The sequence below is a fragment of the Sarcophilus harrisii genome, chromosome 3, assembly GCF_902635505.1.
Source record: "Sarcophilus harrisii chromosome 3, mSarHar1.11, whole genome shotgun sequence".
NCBI lineage: Eukaryota > Metazoa > Chordata > Mammalia > Dasyuromorphia > Dasyuridae > Sarcophilus > Sarcophilus harrisii.
In genome coordinates this window covers 356,316,281-356,343,908 of record NC_045428.1, presented here as the reverse complement: position 1 = coordinate 356,343,908, position 27,628 = coordinate 356,316,281, and the positions used below count along the sequence as shown (strand labels likewise).

Genomic DNA, 27,628 nt, shown 5'->3' with positions numbered 1-27,628 from the left:
AATTAGGGAATGGTTGAAAAAACAGTGTTATATGAGTGTAATGGTATACTACTGTGCAATAAGAAATGATGAACAGGCAGATTTCAGAAAAACCTAGAAAAATTTGCATGAACTGAATATTGTGAAAAGAGCAGAGCCAGGGAAAAAAATCATATTTGCAACAATGTGTGATAATCAACTATGATGACTTGGCCCTTCTCAGTAACACAATAATCCAAGATAAATATAAAGGACTCACAAGGAAGAGTCACTCTCCAGAATCAGACAAAGAATTGATGGACTCTAAATACAGTTGAAAGCATTTTTTTATTTGCTTCTTATTCTTTCTTGTGTTTTTCTCCTTTTGATCCATTTCTTCTTTCATAACTGTGATTAATATGGAAATTGTGCTTCACATGATAATACATGTGAAAAACTATATCCAAATGGCTACGGTCTTCAGAAGAGGGCAGGAGAGGACAGCAGGAAAAAAGTTAGGAAAGCAAAATTTTATAAAAATGAATGCTAAAATTTTTCTTAAGATATAATGTGGAAAATACGGAAAAATAAAGTATTACTTAAAAAAGAAAAAGAAAATAGCTCCACAAGTCCACTCCCTAAAACATTCCCTTGGTGTAGTGAAATTGTGTTTTAAAAAATTAGGTATACAATCTCTTTTAGAATAAGTATAAAATGAAGTAAACCAAAATTCCCAGAAACTGAATGTTAACTCAGCTATCTCTTAACATAGCTGTTCCAGTTAAAGATTCAACAAGACCAAAACAACAATCAACAGATTCATAAACTGAATTCCTATTGAAATTTCTAGTTCTATGATAATTAGAGCAGATTTCTGCCTTGATTGGAACTGTGATCACTTTCAATTTCCTAGGAGTTTTCAGACAGTTCTTAATTAGATAAATAATTTGCTTGAATAAAGGTAAAGAAAATAAATATGGAGCTTTCCAAGTGTAGTAAAGGATTAAAAAAAAAATTACTAAACAACTGGACTCCCATAACTAGGGGAAAAACATATCAAAACAAAAAATTCAGATGCCTTCTGCATTAAGGACATGCACAAAATGGAAAGGATGAATGGACTTTGGGCATTCTATCAGTCATCTCACTTATCAATCATACCAACACTCATTAACACAAAAGCCCTTCATATTCTAGATACTCAAGTAAGAATAATTATCAATTTAGTGACTAAATAATTTTAGTCATGATTCCATAATCAAAGATAAGGATCTGATTCCTAGTCTCCCTACCCTTATCCCCCACACCTGCCACCATAATAACAGCTCTATCATCTTAGTCATTTAATAACTTACTAAAAACGATAACATCCCTGGATTTAAGGTAAAAAAAATACCTTAATCACTCATGAACACAAATTATGGGAAAGTGAGGTGAGGGAGGAAGCAAGGAGGGAAACACATCCTGTTTATTCCAGCAAATTTACCATTATTAATTCTAGTTTTACACATTCATTGTAGAATATATCCCTCCCCTATTCTCCATCCATACCTTTTAAGATATCAAGACATCCATAACTTTTAAGATAGAAAAAGAGAAAGGAAAAAACAGATCTAAATCAATACATAATTGTCCATCATCTCCTACCTCTTCAAGAAAAAGCAAAGTGGCACATTTTTTCATCTTTTCTCCAAGGCCAACCTTGGACTTTATAATTTAATGTGTTTTCATTAATGTTTATTCTATTTCCACTATTGTACATGTTATTTTCCTGGAACTGCTTAATTCAGAAAAGCCTTCTAATATTTCTCCAATAATTCTCTAATTATTTCTTACAGCAGTAATACTTCCTTAAGGAAGTATTTGTTTAGCCATTTTTGAATTAATGGAGCTATATTCATCTTCCTCCCAAAACTGCTCATCTTCATTACTTCCTTAACTCTGCTGATGGCACAGACATCTTGGCATAAAACCTCAACACTGATTCTGCTTTGAATCTCATTCAATCAGATGCCAACTAATATCAATTCAACTTTCTGAAGCAGAGGTCCTCTGCTTCCCAAAGCCATATCTTTCATTCTAATTCAGGTGCTCATTTTCTTTCACCTATACTACTATAGCAACCTCTAAATCTACCTCCCATTTGTGAACGAATCCAACCATTTTGGAGAGTAGTTTGGAACTATGCTCAAAAAGTTATCAAACTGTGCATACCCTTTGATCCAGCAGTGTTACTACTGGGATTATATCCCAGAGAGATTATAAAGAAGGGAAAGGGACCTGTATGTGCACGAATGTTTGTGGCAGCCCTTTTTGTAGTGGCTAGAAACTGGAAACTGAATGGATGTCCATCAGTTGGAGAATGGCTGAATAAATTGTGGTATATGAAAATTATGGAATATTACTGTTCTGTAAGAAATGACCAACAGGATGATTTCAGAAAGGCCTGGAGAGACTTACACGAACTGATGCTAAGTGAAATGAGCAGGACCAGGAGATCATTATATACTTCAACAACAATACTAGATGATGACCAGTCCTGATGGATCAGGCCATCCTCAGCAACGAGATCAACCAAATCATTTCTAATGGAGCAGTAATGAACTGAACTAGCTATACCCAGAAAAAGAACTCTGGGAGATGACTAAAAACCATTACATTGAATTCCCAGTCCCTATATTTATGCACACCTGCATCTTTGATTTCCTTCACAAGCTAATTGTACAATAATTCAGAGTCTGATTCTTTTTGTACAGCAAAATAATGTTTTGGTCATGTATACTTATTGTGTATCTAAGTTATATTTTAATATATTTAACATCTACTGGTCATCCTGCCATTTAGGGGAGGGGGTGGGGGGGGGGGTAAGAGGTGAAAAATTGGAACAAGAGGTTTGGCAATTGTTAATGCTGTAAAGTTACCCATGTATATATCCTGTAAATTAAAGGCTATTAAATAAAAAAAATTAAAAAAAAATAAATAAATAAATCTACCTCCCATGAGACTCCCTCTTCCAAATTCATCTTTTACACTGCCAAAGTAATCTTTCTAATCCAAAGCTCTTATGATGTCACTTCTTTGCTCAAAGACTCTGAATTCCCATTGACTTCAATTTAAAATATTAACTCCTTGTCCTCACATCCAAAACTTCCATAATTTGGCTTCCATTTCATACCAACACTATCTGTCCTTTCTACTCAATGATATTATTATTGACTTTATTGCCATGCCCTACTCCCTTCTGCCTCCCTGTATTTGTTAAAGTCACCCACTAAGGGCAGAGAGCATTCAAGTCTGTTAAAATTTCTCTTCCTCAATGATAACTTTTATCATTTACTTTTACGATTTAGAAAGCACATTCTTCACAGCAACTCACTTGGTAAATTGTTAAGGCCTTATTTTCTTATTTATCAGATAAGAAAACTAAGATAAAATTACTTATAGATGGCCATGCAACTAATAAGGATTATAGCTGGAATTCAAAAACAGATAATTCTTAAGTCCAATGCCCTTTTCATGGTCCCTACCAATTGCTAAAACCTCTCCCTTTCAGATTACCTTCAGTCTATTTTATCTAGTACATGGCTGGGTTACAAGGACTGCTCAGAGAGAAAAAGTACTTCCATTAAGAGGGTTTGCTGAGCCCTTTTCAGGGCTGCTCATCCACCTTTTGTCTTCTTGACATTGAACTCTCTTACCTATAGCTTCATTCCAGTAAACTATCTCAGCAGACAGACTAAACCAGGTTAAGGGTAATCAACAGACCTCAAACTCATTGGCAAGTTAGAGAGATATCTGTCCTACACATGTAAAGAAATCTCCCCAGTAGAATGAGCTGATGAGAGCAATTTGCAATGAAGGCAGCTGAAGCAGGCTCTGTGAGTTTAGTCAATAATTGAAAATGCTAAACTTATTCAATTGTCCTGACTTCCATCTTGATGCTCCTGGACTTGGATGACTGGAAAAGAGTGAGGCTGACTTAAATCCAATTCACACACAATACCTTTACGTGATTGAACCTCTTTGAAAATGAAGAATGGGGGGCAGCTAGGTGAACTGAAGTCAGGAGGACCAGACACTTACCACTTCTTAGCTATGTGACCCTGGGCAAGTGAAAGAAAGAAGAAAAGAAAAGAAGAAAGAAAAGAAAAGAAGAAAGAAAAGAAAAGAAAAGAAGAAAAGAAAAGAAAAGAAAAGAAAAGAAAAGAAAAGAAAAGAAAAGAAAAGAAAAGAAAAGAAAAGAAAAGAAAAGAAAAGAAAAGAAAAGAAAAGAAAAGAAAAGAAAAGAAAAGAAAAAAGAAAAGAAAAGAGAAAAGGGAAAAGGGAAAAGGAAAAAGGGAAAAGGAAAGAAAAGAAAAGAAAAGAAAAGAAAGATTAAAGAAAATGAAGAATGGACAACAAAATGTATATCCATTTAGATATTGCTTCCCCTATTTTACTTCTTGAGGACAGGGATTATTTTTTGCCTTTACTTGAATCTCCAGCACTTAGCATAGTGTCTGCTATATACTGTGTAAACATTTAGTAAATGCTAGTTGATTGATCTTTCCACAATACAAAGCCTATCTCAAATGTCATTTCCACCAAGCAGCATTCCCTAAGTCCTACAGCTAGTGATCACCAATTTCTCATCCCTCTCTTTGTGATTTCTGTTAAATTTAATTCATTCAGTCTGGATGTTATCTGTGTTTCTCTTTTATCTCTATATGAATGAAAGATTCTTCATGGCTCTCTTCAACAGGTGATTTAGGCCACTTCCAATGGTCTTGTGATGAAGAAAGCCATCTGTACCGAGAGAGAGGACAGTGGGAACTGAGTGTGGATTACTGTAGAGGGCCAGAACTCTAGAAAGGTATACTTGAAACAAAGATACTTACAGCAGGTTGTTTACTAACAGTGTGATTGATGGGATAGTGGCTCTCTAGTTAAACATATAATCAGTGTGATGTAATGACATAATCACTCTAGTTGGCATATACTTAAAGTAATATGGTGATGTAATGGTTCTACAGCTGGCACATGCTCAGTGTAATGTAGTGATGTAATCGTACTGAAGTATTTAAGGGCCAAGAGGACTGGGAGTCTCAGCCACAGACACAAAGAAGACTCTGGACTCTATCTTTGACCATCCTCCTCGTAAGTCTCCTGCCTTTGTCACTCCTAAAAACCAAGACCCACCCACAGAACCTCCAGAAAGCTAGTCTGGACATTACAGATCACAAGATAGTATTTTCCCTTTTTTTGTTGTTGTTTGCTTGCATTTCATTTTCTTTCTCATTTTTTTCCTTTTTGATCTGATTTTTCTTGTGTACTATAATTGTAGAAATATGTATAGAAAGACTACACATGTTTAACATACATTAGATTATTTACTATCTATGAGGGGAGTAGGGAAAAGGGAGAGAAAAAAATTTGGAACACAAGGTTTTGCAAGAGTGCTGAAAACTATGCATGTTTTGAAAATAAAAAGCTTAAAAAAAAAAAAAAAGGAAAGAAAGATCCTTGAGAGCAAAGGATGTATTATTTTTCTTCTACTGAGAAAAGTATGTAATATACTATAATTGCACTTAACAAGTATGTATAAAAACTAAGTTTGTTTTTGCCAGTACTATGATTTTATAGGGAAGGATCATCTGGTGAAGAATTTCTACCAATTCAGATCACCAATTGGTCTGCAACTTATAATCAAAGAAAGACAATATCAAAGAAAAGATGTGAACCTAGGTCTTCCTGACTTGAGAACTCAATTAAATTGGTTTGTTTTGTGGTGGATTTTGTTTTGTTTTGTTTTTTTGTGAAAGGACAGTCAATAAAAGCTTTAAAAAAAAAAAAAAAAAAAAAGGAAAGAAAGATCCTTGAGAGCAAAAGCTGTATTATTTTTCTTCTACTGAGAAAAGTATGTAATATACTATAATTGCATTTAACAAGTATGTATAAAAACTAGGTTTGTTTTTGTCAGGACTATAATATTATAGAGAAGGATCATCTGGTGAAGAATTTCTACCAATTCAGATCACCAATTGGTCTGCAACTTATAATCAAAGAAAGACAGTATCAAAGAAAAGATGTGAACCTAGGTCTTCCTGACTTGAGAACTCAATTAAATTGGTTTGTTTTGTGGTGGATTTTGTTTTGTTTTGTTTTTTGTGAAAGGACAGTCAATGTACTTCATAGTTTTTGTTAAGTCCATGCCAAAAGTATAAAGCCAGGGTGACCTGGTACTTGAGATTTCTCAACTTCTGGCATAATATTACTTTAACTTTCTAAATTATTAAAACAAAGATATCCTTTTTTCTCTAATGCAAACAAAAAGTCAATGAAAGAATCAACTGGCTACTTGCTATTGGATTAGGAAAAAATATCAGCAGCATTCATTTATCAACATCTGTCCAAATAACTCTTCTTTTTCTATCTTTTTCACAATTGCCTTGTAGTATTTTAAGTAGCACTATTCAGGAATTCTAACATGTCTGAAAAAGAAAAATTTTATGTAACATATATTTCAATTATCTTTGTTCACTGATTCTGTTATTTTCATTATGTAGTAGTGAAAAATCAAATAACTAAAGTTATTTAGGACTTGGGAGACTAAAAAACAGAGAATGACATAATCTTTTCCTCTATTACTTTTCTGAGTGAAATCTTAACAGCTAATTTAAGAATATATTATGTGAAATAATTGAAAATTTTTGCTTTTTTTCCCCAGCAATGTTCTACTTTAATTCTTAATTATGTAACCCTAGCTTTCATTGAGCTAGCATCTCTCTCCTACGAAGTGCTAGAACACACAGGAAATTCTTCAACCAGAAACTAAGAATACCTTGAAGGAACCATGCTGTGTCAATGTATAGCTTAGAAAATAGCAGAATGAAAATTTTTATTGAGTAAAATTATAATATCTTATTATTAATTATTTGTATTCAATGTATATGTACACAGAAAAGAGTAAATAGTAAATTTACAATTTACAAGAATTTTTTTTTAAATTCTCATATTAATTGATATGGCTGGTCCTTCTAGTATCAAAATCTTAAACGCCCCCAAAACAAATGAGGCATGTGCTGGAATCTCTTTATAGATGAAATTCCTATTTGGGTATAGATTAGACTAGAATAGCCCCTAAGGTATCATTCAAACCTAGAATTCTGAAAGAGAAAACGCTGCCTCTATCCTAGGATCTTTATGGACAAAAAAATGAATGGGCAGAAATAAAAACAACTGGCAGACTTCAGCGCTAATATATCTAGATTTCTGATAGATAAGAGATAAACTACATGAAGACTTCTATCACCCACAGCCTTGTGTCAGTCAAGTGAGGAGCTGAAACACTGCTTCTCTATTTCCGGGTTCACATATTTCTATGTTTAAATGGTTGCGATGAAGATTTCTCCATTGAGAATAAATGGCATATATAAATATGCCCTCAGAAATCCTAAAAGTTTAACTAAGCAGAAAATTTAATACATAATATCGGTGTGTGTGTGTTGTACATATATGTATGTGTGTGTGTGTAAAAGAGACAGAAAGACACACAGAGAAAGAGATCATCTATAATACGTTACCATGTTGAAACAATAGGACTTGGTGACTAAGATGGCTGTCACAACAGAGGTTCGTGAACTGCCCAACTCTATCATACCTACTCCAACAAAAAATCTGAAATACTCAACACACCAAATATTGATCAAGAACTCCAATGACCAACTACAGAGTTTTCTTCCACACCAGAGTTGCATAAAAAACTCAATCAGAAACCCAAGAATAACAGAAAAGAGATCCTTTGACAAAATCAGAACCAGAATAGACAAATAAAGTCGGTAGCTTGTCAAGGCAATCAGAGACAGGTTAGTCCTGGTAGTCTGTAAGGTTCTGTTTCTGAAAACAGGTAGAGTGAAGGGCTTCTCATTGGATGAAAATCAAAGAGGACCTTGGAAGCCACCAGAAATGTCAGGGATCAGTGTGTTGCAGATAAGCCTAGGAAAGTAAGAATTCCCTAAGATGATTTAAAAGGCCTTGAATATCCAGTCTTCTGAAATTCAATAATTCAGGAGTCTTATCCTGGCAAGTAGAGGTCAGCAGAGGAACCCAGATAATGCAGGACAAGACTTACTATTTCAACCAAAAGCAGCACTAGCATGGAGTCTCAACTCAAGAAAAAAACTTGAGAAAGAAGAAGACATCAACATAAGAAAGTATTGTGGGGGCAGCGAGGTGGTACAGTGGATAGAGCATTAGCCCTGAAGTCAGAAGGACCTGAGTTCAAATCTGGTCTCAGACACTCAACACTTCCTGGGCAAGTCATTTAACTCCAACTGCCTCAGTAAGAAAAGAAAACAAAACAAAAATTTCTAAATGCTTTATTAAAAAAAACTAAAATTTTTAAAATTAAATCGTACTAAAGAACTGGAAAAGAAAATAAGGTAAAAGTTAAGGCACTAATGTAGAAAAGAGAAAGAGGGTAGAACTCGCTATTTCTTGAGATGTCTGAGAAAAGGGAAGGGGGGAGATACATAAGTATCAAATGATTGTTATCTGAAACAATTGCTCCAGAAACAAACAAATGATTGTTATCTGAGAGTTTGGTGTAAAAATATATCAAGCTCAATAGGAAAATAAGAGAAAACAGGGAGAGAAGGAATTAAGAGGAAGAACTGAATTTCCTCCTAAAGAGGAAATAGTCATAAGCAAAATAAATTTTTCTTGATCTTGGTGAGTCAGCAATGACTTGGTAAGACAGGAATGACTAGAATCTGACTGGAAACAAGTTAAACAAATGTGTGATACATTAATATAATGGGACTATTTTTACAGTATAAGAATTATGTAAAAGAAAGTTTCAGAGAATCCTAGATATTATGAACTGATGCAGAGTGATGCAGGGTGAAAAGAAAAATATTAACAACATAAAGAAAAAGAATTTTGAAAGACTTAATAATTCTAATTGATACAGCTAATCATGTTACCAAAGAAGCTATAAAAAAAGAATTTCACTCATTTCCTGATGAGAAGTGATAAGACTCAAGGTACAGAGAGACTCATTTTGGGGTATGACTACTGTAATGGGTTTATTATTTTATGTGACTGTGCTCATTTGTTACAAAAAGTATTTTCCCCTCTTTTTAACTGAAGGAAGGAAAAAGCGGGAAGGAAGGATTCTTAAGAGTAATTTTCTAAAAAGGAGAGCCATTTAATTTTTTTTATAAACACAAAAGAGAAGAACATTCAGAAGGAAATATCTAAGATTAGGATGGTTTTAAAATTTCTGAAATTAACTATATACTTATTTTTAAAAAAACAAGCTGAATTGAAGAATCATGATTTCATACAAAATTATTTTGTGTTGTTCTGTATATGGAAATATTTTTTGTGTCTAAGTTCATAATATTTAAAATTAATAAACTATAGGTAAAGTGAGAAATTTGCTTTTGTCTTGAATTCAAAATGCTATTTCAATAGGTAGAAGTAAGGCAAAGTAGTTAGTTATTCCAGTAACAAGATAACATTTCTTGAAGGCAAAGTGCTTTACAAATATTATCTAATCTAAACCTATAGAGTAGAAACTACCAGTATTACCCTTACTTTGAAGATGAGGACACTTAAGATTAAAGAAAGTCACATAAGATAATAAATGATGTAGGTAATATTTGAACCCAGGTCCTCCTTACCCCAAATCCCAAATCCCAAAGCTTTATGCATAATACATGCTCTCTCACCTTATAGAAACAAAATCAAAAAGATGCTTAAAAGTTCAAGTAACAGCAAATCCAGTGAGTAGAAAAGGGAAATAGTGTGACATTAACAATCCTTTTAATGGCTGTTTAAAAAGTTAGCAGTGCCATTGTCAAAACAATTCTGTGAGGAAGTTTTGAGAGTCTTCCATTATAACAAAGGTGGAATTTTGGGCTGGGCTTTGATGAAAGCAGCAAATTCTAAGAGGCAGAGATGAAATTAAAGAGGGTATTTCCAAGCATGGAGAAACAAACATTCTATTTAATGGTGGACATATAAATGGAACGTCATATACAGAGAACACCAAGCAAGCCAGCTTGGTTGGAAGACAAGGTTGCATGAGGATAAACAACAAAAAATTGTGCTAGAAAAACAGACTAAATTTGTATTACTGAAGGATTTAAAAACCAATTAGAAATGAAAAAATGTAGTAGCTATTTTCTGTAAAATTGTTCAACCTCCTGCATCCCACTCCAATGAATCAGTCACCAGATATAGTATTATGACTGAATTCAAAAGATAGGAAGATAGACACTGCATACAAAGTAAAATATCATAATTAACAATGGAAAACTTAATATTCATAGCTCCCATTCAATACTTTCATACCCTAACCCACTCCACAACCCAGAGTAGGGAGTGCAAGCAAGCTCAAAACTACATGAATCAGAGTCCAATTATAGGGATTACATGTTAGATATATGGCCCTGAATCCTTCTGACCCTACGAGGAGCAATAGATAGATTCTGCCCAGAATGCTATATCATCAAAAGAAAAAAAATCCTAAAGGGAATATAACTTTAAGAATTAAAAGAGAAAGTAGAAGATCTGAATTAAACCAGATTCATAAACTAAGTCCCCTGAACCACATTAAATGAATCAAAACCTGTTGTGAACCAGAATAACAAAGTACATGGAGTATAGGTAAAGGTCAGGGAAATGAGTGGTAGTCATTCCTTAGGAGATCAGTTTTTTACCACTTCACTCTGTCCAGCCAGCACCCAGAATTAAAGTGCACACACAATAAGATATTGGATAAAATAACCTTAAAAACAGAGGCTGATTATGGAAAAAGGGTAGGAAAAGTCTTCCTGTTTGTGAAACCTCCTACATCACCACAATTTCTCTTTGACAATGCTCTCCTCATAAATTAATAGTACTCAGAAGTAAAACAAATTTTTTTGATTTTTGTTTTGTTTTTTAATTTAGAATGGATTATGATTACTACAAAAGTAATAAGAGATATTGGATAGGAGAGCTTCAAATGAGTACATCAAAAGCTTTGGCCCAATGAAGACCCAGACAGAATAAAGAAGGAACAAGTAATATTATAGTCCATGAATGAGAAAATGAAATTCAGATAAAGACAGGAAAGGAAAACAAATGGACAACAAAAGGAAAGGAAAACCTGGGGAAAGATGCAGTAAAATAAAATTACTACAGTTGAGAGGCTGAAGAAAAAGAAGAGGGAAGATTATGAACAGGTTACTTAACTGAATAGGGAAAAGAGAAGGAAAAAGCATCAAAGTAGCATAAGTAAAACTAATCCTAGGGATAAAATAAAAAGGAAAACAAAATACGAGCCTAATAAATAAAACAAAATGGAAATTAAACAACCCAATAAAAGAAAACAACAATTAGAATTTATACAATACTTTAAGATTATCATTTGATCTTCACAACATTTTGACTGAGATGATATTATTATCCCCATTTCAGATATGGAAACTGAGGCTAGGAGATGGTTAAGTGAGTTATCTAGGATCACATATCTAAAAAAGTGTCTGAGTTAGGATTTGAATTAAGTAAGATGATCTTGACTCCAAAGGTCTAGCACTCTACCTATTGAACCACCTAGCTACCTCAAAAAATTGAGCAACAAAAACCAATATTCTGCCAAACAAGAAAGAGACTTCTAAATTAAAGATATACAACTAAAATGAAAAGCAAGAATACAATTTACAATTTATCAGGTTTATTTAAAAAGAAAACTGAGCTGCAAAGCACAAAGCAAGAATAAAAATCCACAATATTAAATGAGATAAACATGGAAAATATAAAGGAAGCAAGATCAACAACAAAGTATACACAAAATGTCATACTATCTAAATTCATAAAAATTCATTTAATTGCTTAAAACCATAGACAATAATGCAATTGTTGAAGCCTTTAATACTATTCTTCAAAGTTAGAAAATTTAATAGAAAGGAAGAAGGAAGAAAAAGGAGGGAGGAGGAGGAGGAATAACAGCAGCTGCCACTGCCTAGGACAGAACCTTGGGAAATACATGCACAGGAGAAAGACAAATGCAAGTATTTGATGGGGGGTGGGGGGGAGGTGGGGGGGAGGTGGGGGGTGGGCGGGGAGAGGGGAAGAAGAGAAGGAGTGGAGAGTTAACAACAGTTTAAAGAAAACAAGTTATCAAGAGATTCAACTAAGTCACATCATTCCCAGGCCATTTCATTACAAAATGGAAAATACCATCAAGGACAGTAAGGCTAATCACAATCCCAGATGTATTCAGGAAAGAGATTAAAGAGGGGGAGAGGAGCTAGATGGCACAGTGGAAAGAACATCAGCCCTGGAGTCAGTAGAACCCAAGTTCAAATCTGTCATATACTTGACATTCAATCACTTAACCCCTTGGGCAAGTCACTTATAACCCCAATTGCTGATAGAAAAGGAGAGGGAGAGAGAGGTAGATGAATTAAACTATGCATATAAAAGATCAAAATCCCCTGCTAGAAGCATCACAAAAAAATCTCAGACCTTATTTTTATTGAAAAAAGTGATTAAACATCACTTACCAAGAAATGTCTTTTTTTTTTCCATCTAAATGCTTTCAACCAATACTTTTATGCAGATGATTTCCACATTTATATATCTAGCATTAACATTTTTTCTAAGTTCTACACCTTGATTTCCAGTTCTCTGCCATAACCTAAATGTCTCATTGATATTTTAAACTCAACATTTCTAAAACTGAATATCATTTTCCTCCAAAACCTGCTGCTATTTTTGGTCTCTCCATTTCTGTTAATGAAGCTACCTTTTCTAGTCACCCAAGGTCATAACCTTATATTCATTTAAAATTTTTCCTCTTTCACTGATTTTTTTCTCACACCTGCTGGCTGTGGTGTGTGTGTGTGTGTGTGTGTGTGTGTGTAATATCCTTCCCTGCTGGATATAATTATAATGATAAAGAACTTTACATATATTATCTCATTTTATCCTCAAAACATCCGTACAAAGTAGGGGTTGTTATTATCAAGATTTTACAAATGGGAAACTGAGGCAGAAAGAGACTGAATGGATAAGATCACAAATGGAAAGAATTAAGAGTAGCATTTTTCAATCTTTTTTAGGCCATGGACACATGGATATGTGCCTTTAACAGTCTGGTAAAGTATATCAACCTTTTCTCAGAATATCATTGTTAAAGGCAAAAAATAAAATAGTATTAAAATGAATCATATTTATATTTTAATCATACTGAAATGCACTTATCAAAGAGGGTGTGTGTTTGTGTACACACGTGTAGACTCCCAGTTTGAGAATCTTTGAAGTAAAGAGAAGGCCAAAAACAGTATTGGAGAATATCAACATTAATGGAACTCCAATCTAGCAATGCGTAACTTATAAACAGATTTCCGAACACTTATCAACCAGTGGCTTTAACACAAAATATGGGAAGGAAAAAGGCTATTATTACATTTCTTTCCAAGGATAAAGAAACTAATGGAAAGATAGTTTACCTCTTTAGAAACAGGTAAAAAATTATGCAATGCCCATAGTCAAGATATCCTTATTCCCAATTTTTCAAGTTGAAATAACAGATCATCACGCCCCTTTGTTAGGCTTCAAAAGGCTAAATGATGTTTCCTGTAGCTTCAATTCACATCCCTCAGTTTTATTTTACAGGTGTATAAGGCTAATTAGATTTTGTAAATGCAAAGCCTCAACAGGAGATCCAATTTTCCTCTTTGTATTCACAGGGACTTGGAAGAAAAAGAAGACGAAACTAGTGAGATAGGTTTTCCTAAAGTTCTAAAAGGATGCTCAAAGAATCTCAAGGGTCAGAAGGTTGAAATATATTTCCTAGGTGAGCTGTATATTGTCCAAGAGAGCTGTTTGTCTAATCTGAACTTTTAAAATCTTACTATTACCTGGTAGTGATTCATATCAAGGCATTTCCAATGTTTAGTTATTAATCCTAAATTTCTCCTCCCTTTCTCAAACCTTTCACAATCTATATATTCATTACCTCTATTTCCTTTCCCCTCCTTCTTTTCTAAATCTGCAGTTTGACTTCTAATTTCATTAATCAATAGAAACTGCTCTTTCCAAATTAACAATGATCCCTTAAATGGCTGCATTTAATGGTCTTTTCTCAATTTCCATACTTTTTAAAAAATTTCTTTGCAGCATCTGACAGTGTTGATCACAATTTTCTCTGGGATACTCTCTCCTTCATAAGTTTTCAGCCACTACTCTGTCCTGGCTCTTCTACTGATGATCTAATTAATTAGGTTACCATCCACATCAAGCTCACTAACTGTACATAAAACTAAGTCTTTTAAAGTGCTAACCTGAGTTTTCTTTTTTCTTCTATATTCTCTCATCAGTTCCTAAAAGTTCATTTACTACCTCTATGTAAATAATTCCCAGATCTTCCTTTCTGCTCCTAGACTGTCTTCTAATCTCCACTACCTATTGGACATTTCTAATTGTAGATATTACAAGCACTTCAAACACATTTTCCAAACAGTACCACTAAACGTACCACCCTTAGTAAATCCCATCCTTCCAGAGTCACTCACGTTTATTCTCACTTCACCCCAATATATCAGTTGACATTTCTATTTCCACATCTCTCATATATATCCCCTTGTCTCTTATAACTTCTCTCCATTCTCTCCACTTTATTATCTATGGATAAGATTCCCAATTGGTTTACCTGCCTCAACTCTCTTCTGCATCATCCATGCAACCACCAAAGTGATTTTCCTAAATCACCAATCTGACCAAGTCAACTTACTCAGATCTATGGCCAAATATAAATCTTTCTGCTTACCACTGAAAGCTCTTCACAATCTAGTCCTGACTTTCCAAACTTATCACACAAGATTCCCTTCCATACAGATATAATAGCATTTCTTACCCTCCTATAGTTCTTCACATATACCACTTTTTCTCTTATCTCAATGCTTTCACACCAGGTGTCTCCCATTTCTGGAAGGTTGCCCATGCTCATCTCTAACTCTTATAATGCATGCTTCATTTAAGGCTCAACTCAAGCCCAACCTTCTGAACTCAGTGTGCTATGCTGCCCCACCCTCAGCTATTGGTTCCTTCTCCTAATAATCTGACTTGAATATACTTGTATAAGAATATATTGTCTCTCCTATTAAAATGCAAGATCTTTTAGAAAAGATATTACTTCACTAGGAAATATAGTAATAAATGGACTTTTCCTTAAAATAGTCAATAGCATCTATTTAAAACCATCAGCAAGCATCATATGTAATGGGGATATAATGGAACCATTCCCAACAAAATCAGGAGAGGAAACAAGGTTGCCTACATCACCATTACTGTTCAATATTGTATTAGAAATGCTAGCTTTAGCAATAAGAGTTGAGAAAGAGATTAGAGGAATTAGAGTAGGTAATGAGAAAACCAAACTATCACTCTTTGAAAATGATATGATGGTAGAGAATCAACTAAAAAGCTATTAGAAATAATCCAGGGTCAGCTAGGTGGCGCAGTGGATAGAGCACCAGCCCTGAATTTAAGAGGATTCCAGTTCAAATCTGATCTCAGACACTTAACACTTCCTAGGTGTGTGACTCCGGGCAAGTCATTTAACCCCAATAGCCTCATCCAAAAACAAAAAAAAAAAAAGAAAGAAAGAAAAAATCCACAACTTCAGCAAAGTTGCAGGATACAAAATAAATCCACATAAATCATCAGCATTTTTATACATCGCTAACAAAATCCAACAGCAAAAGATACAAAGAAAATTCCATTTAAAATAACTATCGATAGTATAAAATATTTGGGAATCTATCTGCCAAGGGAAAGTCAGGAACTTTATGAGCAAAACTACAAAACACTTTCCATACAAATAAAGTCAAATCTAAATGATTAGAAAAATATCAAGTGCTCTTGGACAGGTCAAGCAAATGTAATAAAGATGACAATACTACCTAACTAATCTACTTGTTTAGTGCTATACTAATCAAACTCCCAAGAAACTATTTTACTGACCTCGAAATAACAACAAAATTCATCTGGAAGAACAAAAAGTCAAAAATTTCAAGGGAATTAATGAAAAAAAGGCAAATGAAGGTGGCCTAGCTGTACCTGATCTAAAATTATATTATAATGCAGCGGTCATCAAAACCTTTGGTACTGGCTAAGAAATAGACTAGTTGATCAGTGGAATAGGTTAGGTTCACAGAACAAAATAGTCAGTGACTATAGTGTTCTAATATTTGACAAACCAAAGACCCCAGCTTTTGGAATAAGAATTTACTATCAGACAAAAACTGCTGGGAAAATTGGCAGAAGCTAGGCATTAACCCACACCTAACACGGTATACCAAGATAAGGTCAAAGTGGGTTCATGATCTAGACATAAAAAATGATATCATAAACAAATTAGAAGAACATAGGATAGTTTACCTCTCAGATCTATGGAGGAGGAAAGAATTTGTGACCAAAGAAGAACTAGAGATCATTACTGATCACAAAATAGATAATTTTGATTATATTAAGTTAAAAAGTTTTTGTACAAACAAAACTAATGCAGACAGAGCAATAAACTGGGAAAACATTTTTACATTCAAAGGTTCTGATAAAGGCCTCATTCCAAAATATACAGAGAATTGACTCAACTTTATAAGAATTCAAGTCATTCTCCAATTGATAAATGGTCAAAGGATATGAACAGACAATTTTCAGATGAAGAATCTGAAACTATTTCTACGTGCTCCAAATCACTTCTGATCAGAGAAATGCAAATTAAGACAATTCTGAAATACCACTACACACCTGTCAGATCCGCCAAGATAACAGGAAAAGATAATGAATGTTGGAGGGGATGTGGGAAAAGTGGGACACTGATACATTGTTGGTGAAACTGTGAACAGTTTCAACTATTCTGGAAAGCAATCTGGAACTAAGCTCAGAGAGCTATCAAACTGTGTATACCCTTTGATCTAGCAGTGTTTCTACTGGGCCAATATCCCAAAGAGATGTTAAAGGAAGGAAAGGGACCCAGTTATACAAAAAGTTTGTGGTAGCCCTTTTTTAGTGGCTAGAAACTGGGAACTGAGTGGATGCCCATCAATTGGAGAATGGCTGAATAAATCTTGGTGTATGAATGCTATGGAATATTACTATTCTGTAAGAAACGACCAGCAGGATGATTTCAAAGAGACTTGGAGACACTTACATGAACTGATGCTAAGTGAAATGAGCAGAAGCAGGGGATCATTATACATAGCAACATGACTTATATGATCAATTCTGATGTACATGGCTCTCTTCAACAATGAAATGATTCAAACCAATTCCAACTGTTCAATGATGAAGAGACCCCCTACACCCAAAGAGAGGAACGTGGGAGCTGAGTGTGGATCGCAACATAGCATTCTCATTCTTTCTGTTGTTTGCTTGCATTTTGCTTTCTTTCCCAGTTTTTATTTTCCTTCTTGGTCTGATTTTTTTTGTGCAGCAAGATAACTGTATAAATATGTATACATATATAGGATTTAACATATATTTTAACAAATTTAATATATATTGGACTACCTGCCATCTAGGGGAGAGGATGGGGGGAAAGGGGATAATTTGGAACAGAAAGCTTTGCAAGGGTCAATGCTGAAAAATTACCCATTCATATGTTTTATAAATAAAGTTTTAATTAAAAAAATAAAAATAAAAAGGACATTAGAAAAAAGATACTATTTCATTTTTATTTTCATATCTTAGCCCTACTATAATTTCTTAATAAAAAATACTTATTGGCTGAGTGATTTAGTGGTTTGATTTTACTTATTAAAACTGTTACATCATTTTTTTCTCCTCTCATTAAATGACTCAAATATGGAAATTTTGGTTGGAGATTAGTGCTTGTTTTAAATGCTGATTTGAGTTATGTTTGCTACAAATATTGTCTAATACCAAGAAATTTTCATTAATAATTTTAGATTACAGATGCTGAATTTTACTACACAATATAGTCTTTGTCCACATAGCAACAACACCATATCATCTTTAAAACGCCACTTCTTTGTAGCTCAGTAATTTCTTAACTCTCAAGATTGCTATATACAAAATGAGCTTTCAAAACACATTTGTTATGGAAAGACCTACATAATAAAAACATTACTTATAAAATATTATGATTATTTCATCTTCACCATTTGCCCCCAAGAATAGGATGATGAGAAGCACCATGACAACTTTATATCAATTTTCCAACTTAATGTTACCCACATTTAATTTAGGAGGGAAATACTTTTCTTATGAGGTCTTTACAGTTAAAATTTGTCCAATAGTCAGATGACAAAGTAAAATGCTATGTTTAAAAACACTTCAATGAAAATGTGCAGAATTTAAAATTCTGATAAACTCTACTGAGTTTTAGTTTTAGTTTTGGGTTTCTAATAAGGATTTAAATATCTCTAACTCAAGAAAAGAAAAAAAAATTAAGTTAAACAAACCTTGACAGAAAAACAAAATGATGAAATTCTTCAAAATAACAAAATAAAACAAAGGGAAATACTTTCCAGCTGCAATATATCAATATACCAATATCAATAAAACAGGAGCCTTCAATCAAAACTAAAGAGCTTACATATTTCTGAATAATGTTAGTGAAATTAAACAAATAGACATAACAATAACATCAGAGAATATAACAAATCATAAGAAATTCTTTTTTATTTTTTAATAAGTCTCTGGGAAACAAACTCTAACATCCAAGGATTTTTAAGCAGTTTTTAAGAAAAGGTCTTCCTGAATACACACTAAAAATGGTTTTAAAATTCACCCCTGACATTAGATTTAATAGAAACCAAACTTTTTAAAAAATGTTTACAAGAGTCTCTTTCTTTCTCTTCCCAAAGCTATCAAAGATCTAAATGAAATCTCAAATAAAGCCAACCACAAGTTCTAACTGCTACATAAATATTACCCTTTTCCAAACCCTATCAGAATTCAAAATGTACTTCAATTTTAAAAGCATGCACAACAGATTTCATTTCTTAATTTAGGTTTGTTTTAACCAATGTGCACATATAAAAATTATTTTAGAAGAGGAAGAAAATGATTTGATAAACAGAAAATAATAACTTAACAAACTTACGCTGAATATGAATGAACTGTTTTGGCTGTTTAAACTCTCCTTTGTACAGGCGATTATAATAGATGACGTTGCTTTCTGCCTCAGGAACTGGAATGACCATGCTCTCTTTCTTTTCTCTAAACACTTGCTGGGCTGAAATTGCTCGCTGTAAATGGTGTTCCTGTAAAATGTAAAGTGAGTTAATTGAAGTTGTGTTAATAATCAAAATTCAATATATACCTATATTTAACATTTGTTTTCGTACTATTGTGTGCCAATAGTTTGAAAGAACTTTTAAATAACCAAAGCTTGAATATTTTTTCTGTCACTAATCATCAGAGACCGCGAAGCAAATCATTAAAAAATTTAATATCATTAAGGCATTAAAAAAAACCTTTCAGACTATAGCCAAGGATCAGGATACATTCAGTCATCTCCTACATCTTTTATTTTAAACTAAGAACTAAATCATGAAAACTAATAGCTACTAAAGAAGAGTTAGTGGGGTGAAACTCAAACACAAATGAATTCTTGCAAACCAACTGCTCATTTAGAAAACCAAGAATCAACATTATCTATTTTGTATTATATTTTTCTTTCTTTTACTGAATATTTCCCTATTACATTTTAATCTAGTTCAGATCTCAGAAGTTCTGCAGGTCTCTCGAAACCCACCTAGTGACACTTCTGAAATAAAAGGTGTCAATTTTCCAGAGATTCAATTATGTTCAATATTCCTAAAGTAATTTAGACTCTTGAAAACAAAAGAAAAACAAAACAAAAAGACTCATCAGATTAACCCTGAATTGATCAAAAAAAAAAAAAAAATCATGACTACAAACAATAGCTGCAATTTCTTTTTTGGAGGAGAGAAAGGGGGATCATAATTAAATGACCTGCCCAAGGTCACACAACTAGTAAACGTCAAGTATCTGAGAACACATTTGAATTCAGATCCTCCTGACTACAAGGGTCTATCTACTATACCACCTCACTAACCCAAGTAGATGCATTTCCACAGATTGTGGTTGATATTTAATTTAGATTTTCTTAATGTGTTGTTCATCTATAGTCATCATATATATGTAATTCATGTATGTATATATGTGTATGTATATCTTTAACAACCACTTCAAATGAACAATGAACTAGGCCAAGATTTAAATATGAGAGCAAGCTGAACTATCTTTTGAGAAATTGGCAACTTTTTTTTAATGACCCCCAAATTAATTCTGAAATAAAGTGCCATTGTTTAAATATTAGTGCTATTTTGGTGTTATTATATTGCTGCAAGTCATGAAGCCCTATAGTCTTTTGAAATTTCAGTAATTTTTTTCCAGGGAAGGAAGAACACAACATTCATACATAACAGTCCCTAACCTTTTGTCTCTGTTTTCACACTAACTGTCTCCCACGCCTGGCTGGTACCTCAACCCCATCTCTTAATTTCTTTCTTTTTATACAATGCACAGATCAATCACCACCTTCTAAAGCTTTCTACAATCATCACTTCAATTGTTAGTGTCCTAACTCTCAAATTATCCTGCATTTAACTTCTTGATAATTATTTGTATTTTTTCTCTTTATATTTATCATGTATGTACTTATATGTTCTTGCAGTCTCCTAAATTAAATAGAATACAAGCTCCTAGAGAGTAAGAATTGTTTCATTTGTTATATTTGCACCCACATTGCCTAGCATAGCGCCTACCAGAGAGTAGGTATTTAAGGAATACTTGTTGACTGGCTGATTTATTGAACAAGAATCTAAATAAAGGATTCCATAAAAGAAATATATGAGCAAAAAAGGGAGGGGGGGGAACAAGGGGCAGATGATTAAATGGTGAAAACAAGGGAGAAATGCTGGACTTTTAAGTTCTTTTCCAACAGTTTCCTTGATTACAAAGAAGAAAAAAGATCCAGAACACTGGTCAAACCTTCTAGGACATCTATTTAGAGGGACATAAACAAGAGTCACAAAGGATGAGCAAGAATGGACTGCAATATATATTTTGGAGGGAACATCTATACTGATGACATTACTGGTCAGAATGTCCAGAACAAAACTAAGAAGTTTTATTTGAATAAAGCAGATTATGCAAAAAACATCCAAGGCTAAAACTCAGGAGAAATTAAAGCAAGCAACTGGGTTTAGTCATAATCAATAAGCATTCATAAAGTACCTACTGTGTGCTAGGGCACTGTGATAGAATTGGGGGATACAATGCCCTGAAGGAAATGGTCCATTCTAACAGAGAAAACAAATGTACATATATCAGTATGTATAAAATAAATATAACATAACTTTGAAAATAGGTACTAGCAGCTGGGAATCAGAAGAGATCTCATGTAGAAAGTAATGCTTAGAATGGGTTTTGAAGGAAGCTAAAAGATAAAGATGAGAAGGAAGATAAAAAAGGAAATATTATGTGTGAGCAATAGCAAAAAGTCAAGACAGGCCAGTTAAGAGATTCTAAGAAATTTGAAAAATTAGGTTGGAGTCAGGTTACAAAGAACTATGAGACCCCTCAACTAAACTGACAACTAAATTGACTGGCTATAGACAATATAAGCCAGCAGTATTCAAAAAATAATAATAATAATAATCCAACTTATCAGCAAAAGGGGGGAGGGAAGGAAAGGAGAAAGGAGTTCCAAAATTACTAATTTGAGAAATATACATCTCTGTAAATACAATTTTGAGAAAAACATGTCATACACATCAAATTGATGAAAATAAAAATGCTGAAAGGCCTGTGGGAAACAGGCCCATTAATACATTTAATACACAGTTTCCTTGAAATATAAATCCATGTAAACAGAAACCTAGGTGAAACAGTATATAATCTTCAACCTGGAGTCAGGAAAACCTGAATTCAAATTCTGCCTCAACCACAACAAACTGTCTAACTCTGGAGCAAATCACTCAACCATCCCATCTCTTTACCTTCCTCGTTTTCCTCATCTGTAAAATTAGGCTAATTTCTAGTACCCACCTAAAAGACTGTTGTGAGCATCAAATGTTACAACACATATAAGGTACTTTACAAACCTTAAAGTGTTAAAACTTTTTAACTGGGATTTATATCCAAGCATTATGACTTCAAATATAGACATAAATGTGTTAGTGAATTGTACTTCCTATCATTCCTGAATTAAGAGAAAAAATAAAAACTAAAACACCTTTGGAATTATAATTAACAAGGGAAAGATAGTGAAAAGATATGAAATTAAGTCCACATGTTGCTAAAATATTCTAAATTTAACATTGCTAATTAAAGCAAGTTAATTTTTACATAATACTCATTTCTCATTGATGTGCTGGATAAAACAATATTAGAAACAAGAAAATAAAATCTTTTTATAAAAGGAGTGTTTGAAATTCTGGAATACTTTAAGATCTTGGATAGCTTACACAATTTATAGGAAAAAGCTGTTATAAACAAAAACAGTATCTTGTCAGATACTCTCAAGCAACTAGGTAGTACAGAAGACAGAGTGCTAGGCCTGGGGACAGGAAACTTATTTTTCTGAATTCAAATCTGGTCTCAGACACTTACTAGTTGTATAACACTAGGCAAATCACTTAACCCTGTTTGCCACAATTTCCTCAACTATAAAATCAACTGGAGAAGGAATGGCAAATCACTCCAGTATCTTTGTCAAGAAAACCTCAAATCAGGTCACAGCAAGTCAGACACAACCGGATAACAAATATTCTCAAGTTTAACACCTATTATCAAGTAATTAATGAAATTTATTGATCTTCAGAGCCCAAAACATTATATCTAAGTGCCAGTTTAGCTAAAAACTTTATTTTGGCACTTCTTCATTAGGTTTACTACCACTGTAGACAACACAGTAATCTATAGAACTCAGAACTAGACACTAGAAGATGTACTTCTAGTACAACTAGATCCACATACAACTATTTTGACAAGCAATAGCAGTTATGATAAGTTAAAGGACAAGAAAAGAGCAAGACTAGGGGGGAAAAAATAAGGCATGAATAACTGCAACAGCAACTAAACAGTTTTGCAGAGGACTTTACGTACATTATCTTATTGCTTCCTTAACAAGCATAAGCAGTAAGAATCACAAATGTTGTATCTATTATTCTCCACTATTAAAAACCAGGGAAACAAAACACAATATAAGCTCAAATAGATTAAATCTTATCAAAAACCATATATCCAAAATGCTAGAATCTGAACCCATGCCTTTTTGGTACTAAATTCACTGTTTTCCATCACACCATGTATATTAGTTCAAAACTATTCTTAACATGATACAGAATGCTTTATCTAAAAATAAAGAATGCCTTTCCTCATCTATGTAGAAGTTTAAGGGAAAATAATGTACTTTAAATATCAGTTCACAGAGATATGTGATCTTTTCTTAAGTTTCAAACCAAATTATGAGAAAACAACTTCAGAAAAATTCTGCTTACCTACAATCTAGGTATTTGGATTAGAAATACTTTGAGATGACCACAAAACATTACAGTCAAAAGTCTACTACAATTAACCCAATAGAAGAACCAGGAACTTTGAATAAAACATAATAGAGTTGTATCACAATGCTTGGCTAAAACTATTCAGTCTACAAATAGTGTAACACAGTTTTTCTGTAACGAATTAGTAAGAGTCAAGGAAGATTCTTTTTAAAAAGCTATCCAGTCCTTTTTGAAGTGGCAAGGATATGGAAACTGAGTGGATGAATGAGTTGGAAAATGGCTCAATAAATTATGGTATATGAATGGATGAAATATTATTGTTTGTTTTATAAGAAATGATCATCAGGACAATTTCAGAAAGTCCTAAAAAGACTTGTATGAACTGATGCTAAGTGAAATGAGCAGAATCAGATCATTGTACACAGCAACAAAATTAAGCAATGATCAATTCAGATGGAATTTCAATAATGAAGTGATTCGGATCAATTCCAACAGACTTTTGATGGAGAGAACCATCTGCATCCAGAGAGAAGAGGACCGAAAGTATTTTCACCTTTTTTGTTGTTGTTTGCTTTTTGTTTTCTTTCTCATTCTTTTCCTTTTTGATCTGATTTTTCTTGTGCACCATGGTAATTATGGAAATATGTATAGAAGAATTGCACATGTTTAACATATATTTGATTATTTGCTGTCTAAGTGAGAGTGGTGGGAAGGGAGGGAGAAAAAATTTGAAACCATAAGGTTTAGCAAGGGTGAATGATGAAAACTAACTTTGCCTATATTTTTTAAATAAAAAATTTTAAGAGTAAAATAAATAAAATTTAAAAGCTACCACCAGGGGCAGAGCCAAGGCAACAAAGTAAAGGCAGCAGCAACCCAGCCCAACTCTTCCAACATTTCCCTTTAAATAACTTTAAAAAAAACCTGTCAAATCAAATTCTGGAGCAAAAACACAGCCAAATAGTCATATGAAACATTTTTAAAACAAAAAATAATTTAAAAGACTAAGAGGAAAAATAACATGACACCAAAATAGAATAGTGCCAGTACTAGTGATGGATCCTGGAGGTAGTGAGATCAACAAAAGCACCTTCACAACCTTTCAGCCTGGAGGTATGTCAGGACCAAGGAAAAACACTAATGCTTATATATGCAGGAGAGTAGTCTGAAAAAAAGCCTGACTCTTGGGACAATGCCTTCCCACCCCCTGGTGATCAGAACCCATCTCTAAAAAGTTCAGTCAAAAAACAGACTGGAACAATAAACAATAAAAAAAGGAATAGAACTACAAAAAGATACCATGGTGATAAGAAAAATCAAGACACAAACTCAGAAGACAACGATGCAAAAATAGGATATAAACAAAGCCTAGGAGGAAAAAACTGCAAATTGGACACAAGCTCAACAAGAATTCCTGAAAGAGCTTTAAAAAGGGACTTTTAAAAAAACAACATATTGTTGTTTACAAGAAACACAGTTGAAATAAAAAGATACACAGAGCAAAAACATCAAAATCTGTTATATTGAAGTGGAAGTTAGTTAGTAATCATGATCTCAAAGAAAGCAAAAGCAAAAAGCAGACCTGATTAAAAGAGTTTTTTATAATCATGAAAGCTACATCTTGTTAAAATAGACAATGATGAAATACCAAAACTAAACACAAAATGGTAATACTAAATACTAATACATCAAATGGTACAGCACCCAAATTGTTAAAGACACAAACAAAACAAAGGCAGCCAAAATTAGAAGGAAAGCAAGAAAATTGGGGAGAAGGGAGAGGAGAGAATAATTTCAGCAAGTTTCTTTGATAAAGGTCTCATTTCTTAAATATGTATATAGTGAACTAATTCAAATTTATAAAAAAATAAGACCTACTCCCCAAATGATAAATGGCCAAATGATATAAACAGGCAGTTTTCTGAAAATAAAATCAAAGCTATCTACAGTCATTTGAAAAATGTTATAAATCATTGTCAATTAGAGAAACAACTCTTAGCCTCCCCTGTCTATCAAATTGGCTAATATGGCAGTCAAGGAAAATGACAAATGCCAAAAGAAATATGAAAAAATTGGGACACCAATAAATTGTTAATGGAGCTATGAATTGACTAAACCATTCTGAAGAACAATTTGGATCTATGTCCAAAGGGCTATAAAATTTTGACCCAGCAATATTACTACTAGGTCAAAATCTCAAAGAGATCAAAGAAAAAGGAAAGGATTGTAAAAGTATAAAAATATTTAGAGCAGCTTTTTTGTGATGACAAAGAATTGGACACTGATGCTAAGCATCAGATGCTAAGCATCTTAGATGCTTAGCAATTGGGGAATAGCCAAACCAATCATAATCATATGATGGAATATTATCATGCTATAAGAAGTGACAAGGGAGGTGGTTTCAGAAAAACCTGGAAAAACTTTTATGAACTGATGCAGAATGGAAAAAATTATTGTACGACAATTATTCTAATCAATATAATGATCAGACAATTCTAAAAGACTTGGGAAATTTTTTTAAAAAGGCAATTGGGGTTAAGTGATTTGCTTAGAATCAGGAAGCTAAGAAGAATTTAAGTGTTTGAGGTCATATTTGTACTTGGGTCCTTCTGAGTTCAGGGCCCGTGTTCTATTCACTGTACCATCTAGCTGATTCTCATGATAAAAAAAAAAAAAAAAAAATTAGCCACCTCTAGAGGAAGAACTGAACTGAGTGCAAATTGAAGCACAATTTTTTACTTTATTTTTCTTGCTTTTTTTTTGCAACATGAAAACTATGGACATAAGTTTCACATGTTTCCACTTGTGTAATTTAGATCATACTACTAGCTCTTCAATGGGCAGAGAAAAAGTTAGAAGAAGAAAATTTGGAAGTCAAAAAATGTTTTAACTGAATGTTAAAAAATAATTACATTTTTTTGGAGGGTGAAGAAAAAAGATCTATCAAGAAACCAAAAAATTACATTTAATAAGCTACCATAAAATGTTATTTATTGAATGCCATAATTTTATAATCAGAATTATCACAACAGTAATGGCTATCTTTGGTTGGTCTTTTTGCTTCATGTCTATTCCCAGTTATCTAATCTCCACTCAATTTTCAAATTTATCCTCCTAAAGTAAGATTTGACCCTATCACCTTCAATAAGGTCACCTCTGCTCTTCAATAAACTTCAGCAGCTTTCTATCACCTCCAGAATCAAATACAAAATCATCTTTTTGACCTTCAAGGACCTGGTCCTCCTCCTACTTTTTCAGACTTCTAATACCTTTCTCTGTAATCTCTCTTTTTCAGTGACACTGGTCTTCTTGTTGTTCTTCACACAAGCCACTCCATCTCCAGATTGAATATTTGCAATTATTAGTTATCCCCATGCCCAGAATACTTGCTTCCTCATCCCCATCTCCTGGTTTCCTTCAAGAGTCAGCTAAAATTCTACTTACAATTTTGAACTCCCATAGAAAAGGAATTCTCTTTTGCCTTTCTTTGTAACCCCTAATGCTTAAAACAGTACCTGACATGAGTAAAAAAGGAACAAGTCAAAATAATAACAAAACCCAATACCATGGAAACATCTATAGTATATAGAAATAAAACCATAGATTCAGTGAGAAATAGTCAAAAAGGTAAAAACATAACAGCAAGACAAGGTCAAAAAGCAGCTTATTTAGAAGAATGCTGGATAATTTTACAGTCAGATGAAGAAGCAGCCTTTCTTGCAAAGAATCACCCAGACACCTTGTGTCCTTGAATCTCATCATCTCTAAAACCAGAGGGTTATTAGAACTGGAAGGGACCTTAGAGTCATTTAGTTCAACCCCTTTTGTTTTATAAATGAGGAAACTGATGTCTAAAGGGTGACTTGCCCAAAGTCATACACTAAGTAATTTGTCAAGTCTTCTAATTTCAAAATCGGCACTCTTTGCACTGACTCATACTCCTGTAATGTTAAAGACACTTTCACTTACTTCTCTCCCTTTTCTCAGCCAAGTGTCTAAAAAAGCTGTCTATACTGTTTGGCTCTTCTTTATCATTCATTCACTTCTCAACCCCTTACAGCAATAAAAAGAAAAAAAAAATGTACAACCATGATGCAAGATGAAAAGGCAGTGGATGGGTTTTAACCTGC

The 27,628-nt window shown here is 33.4% G+C and overlaps 1 protein-coding gene across 1 annotated transcript in view; it reads right to left on the bottom strand.

The window, feature by feature from the left end:
- EPC2 (enhancer of polycomb homolog 2) overlaps positions 1-27,628 on the bottom strand; it is a 166,654-nt gene that overhangs the window by 100,010 nt on the left and 39,016 nt on the right. The window contains exon 2 of the mRNA XM_031960047.1: positions 19,064-19,223. Within this exon, the coding sequence (XP_031815907.1) occupies positions 19,064-19,223 (160 nt within the window). The remainder of the gene's footprint in view (positions 1-19,063; positions 19,224-27,628) is intronic.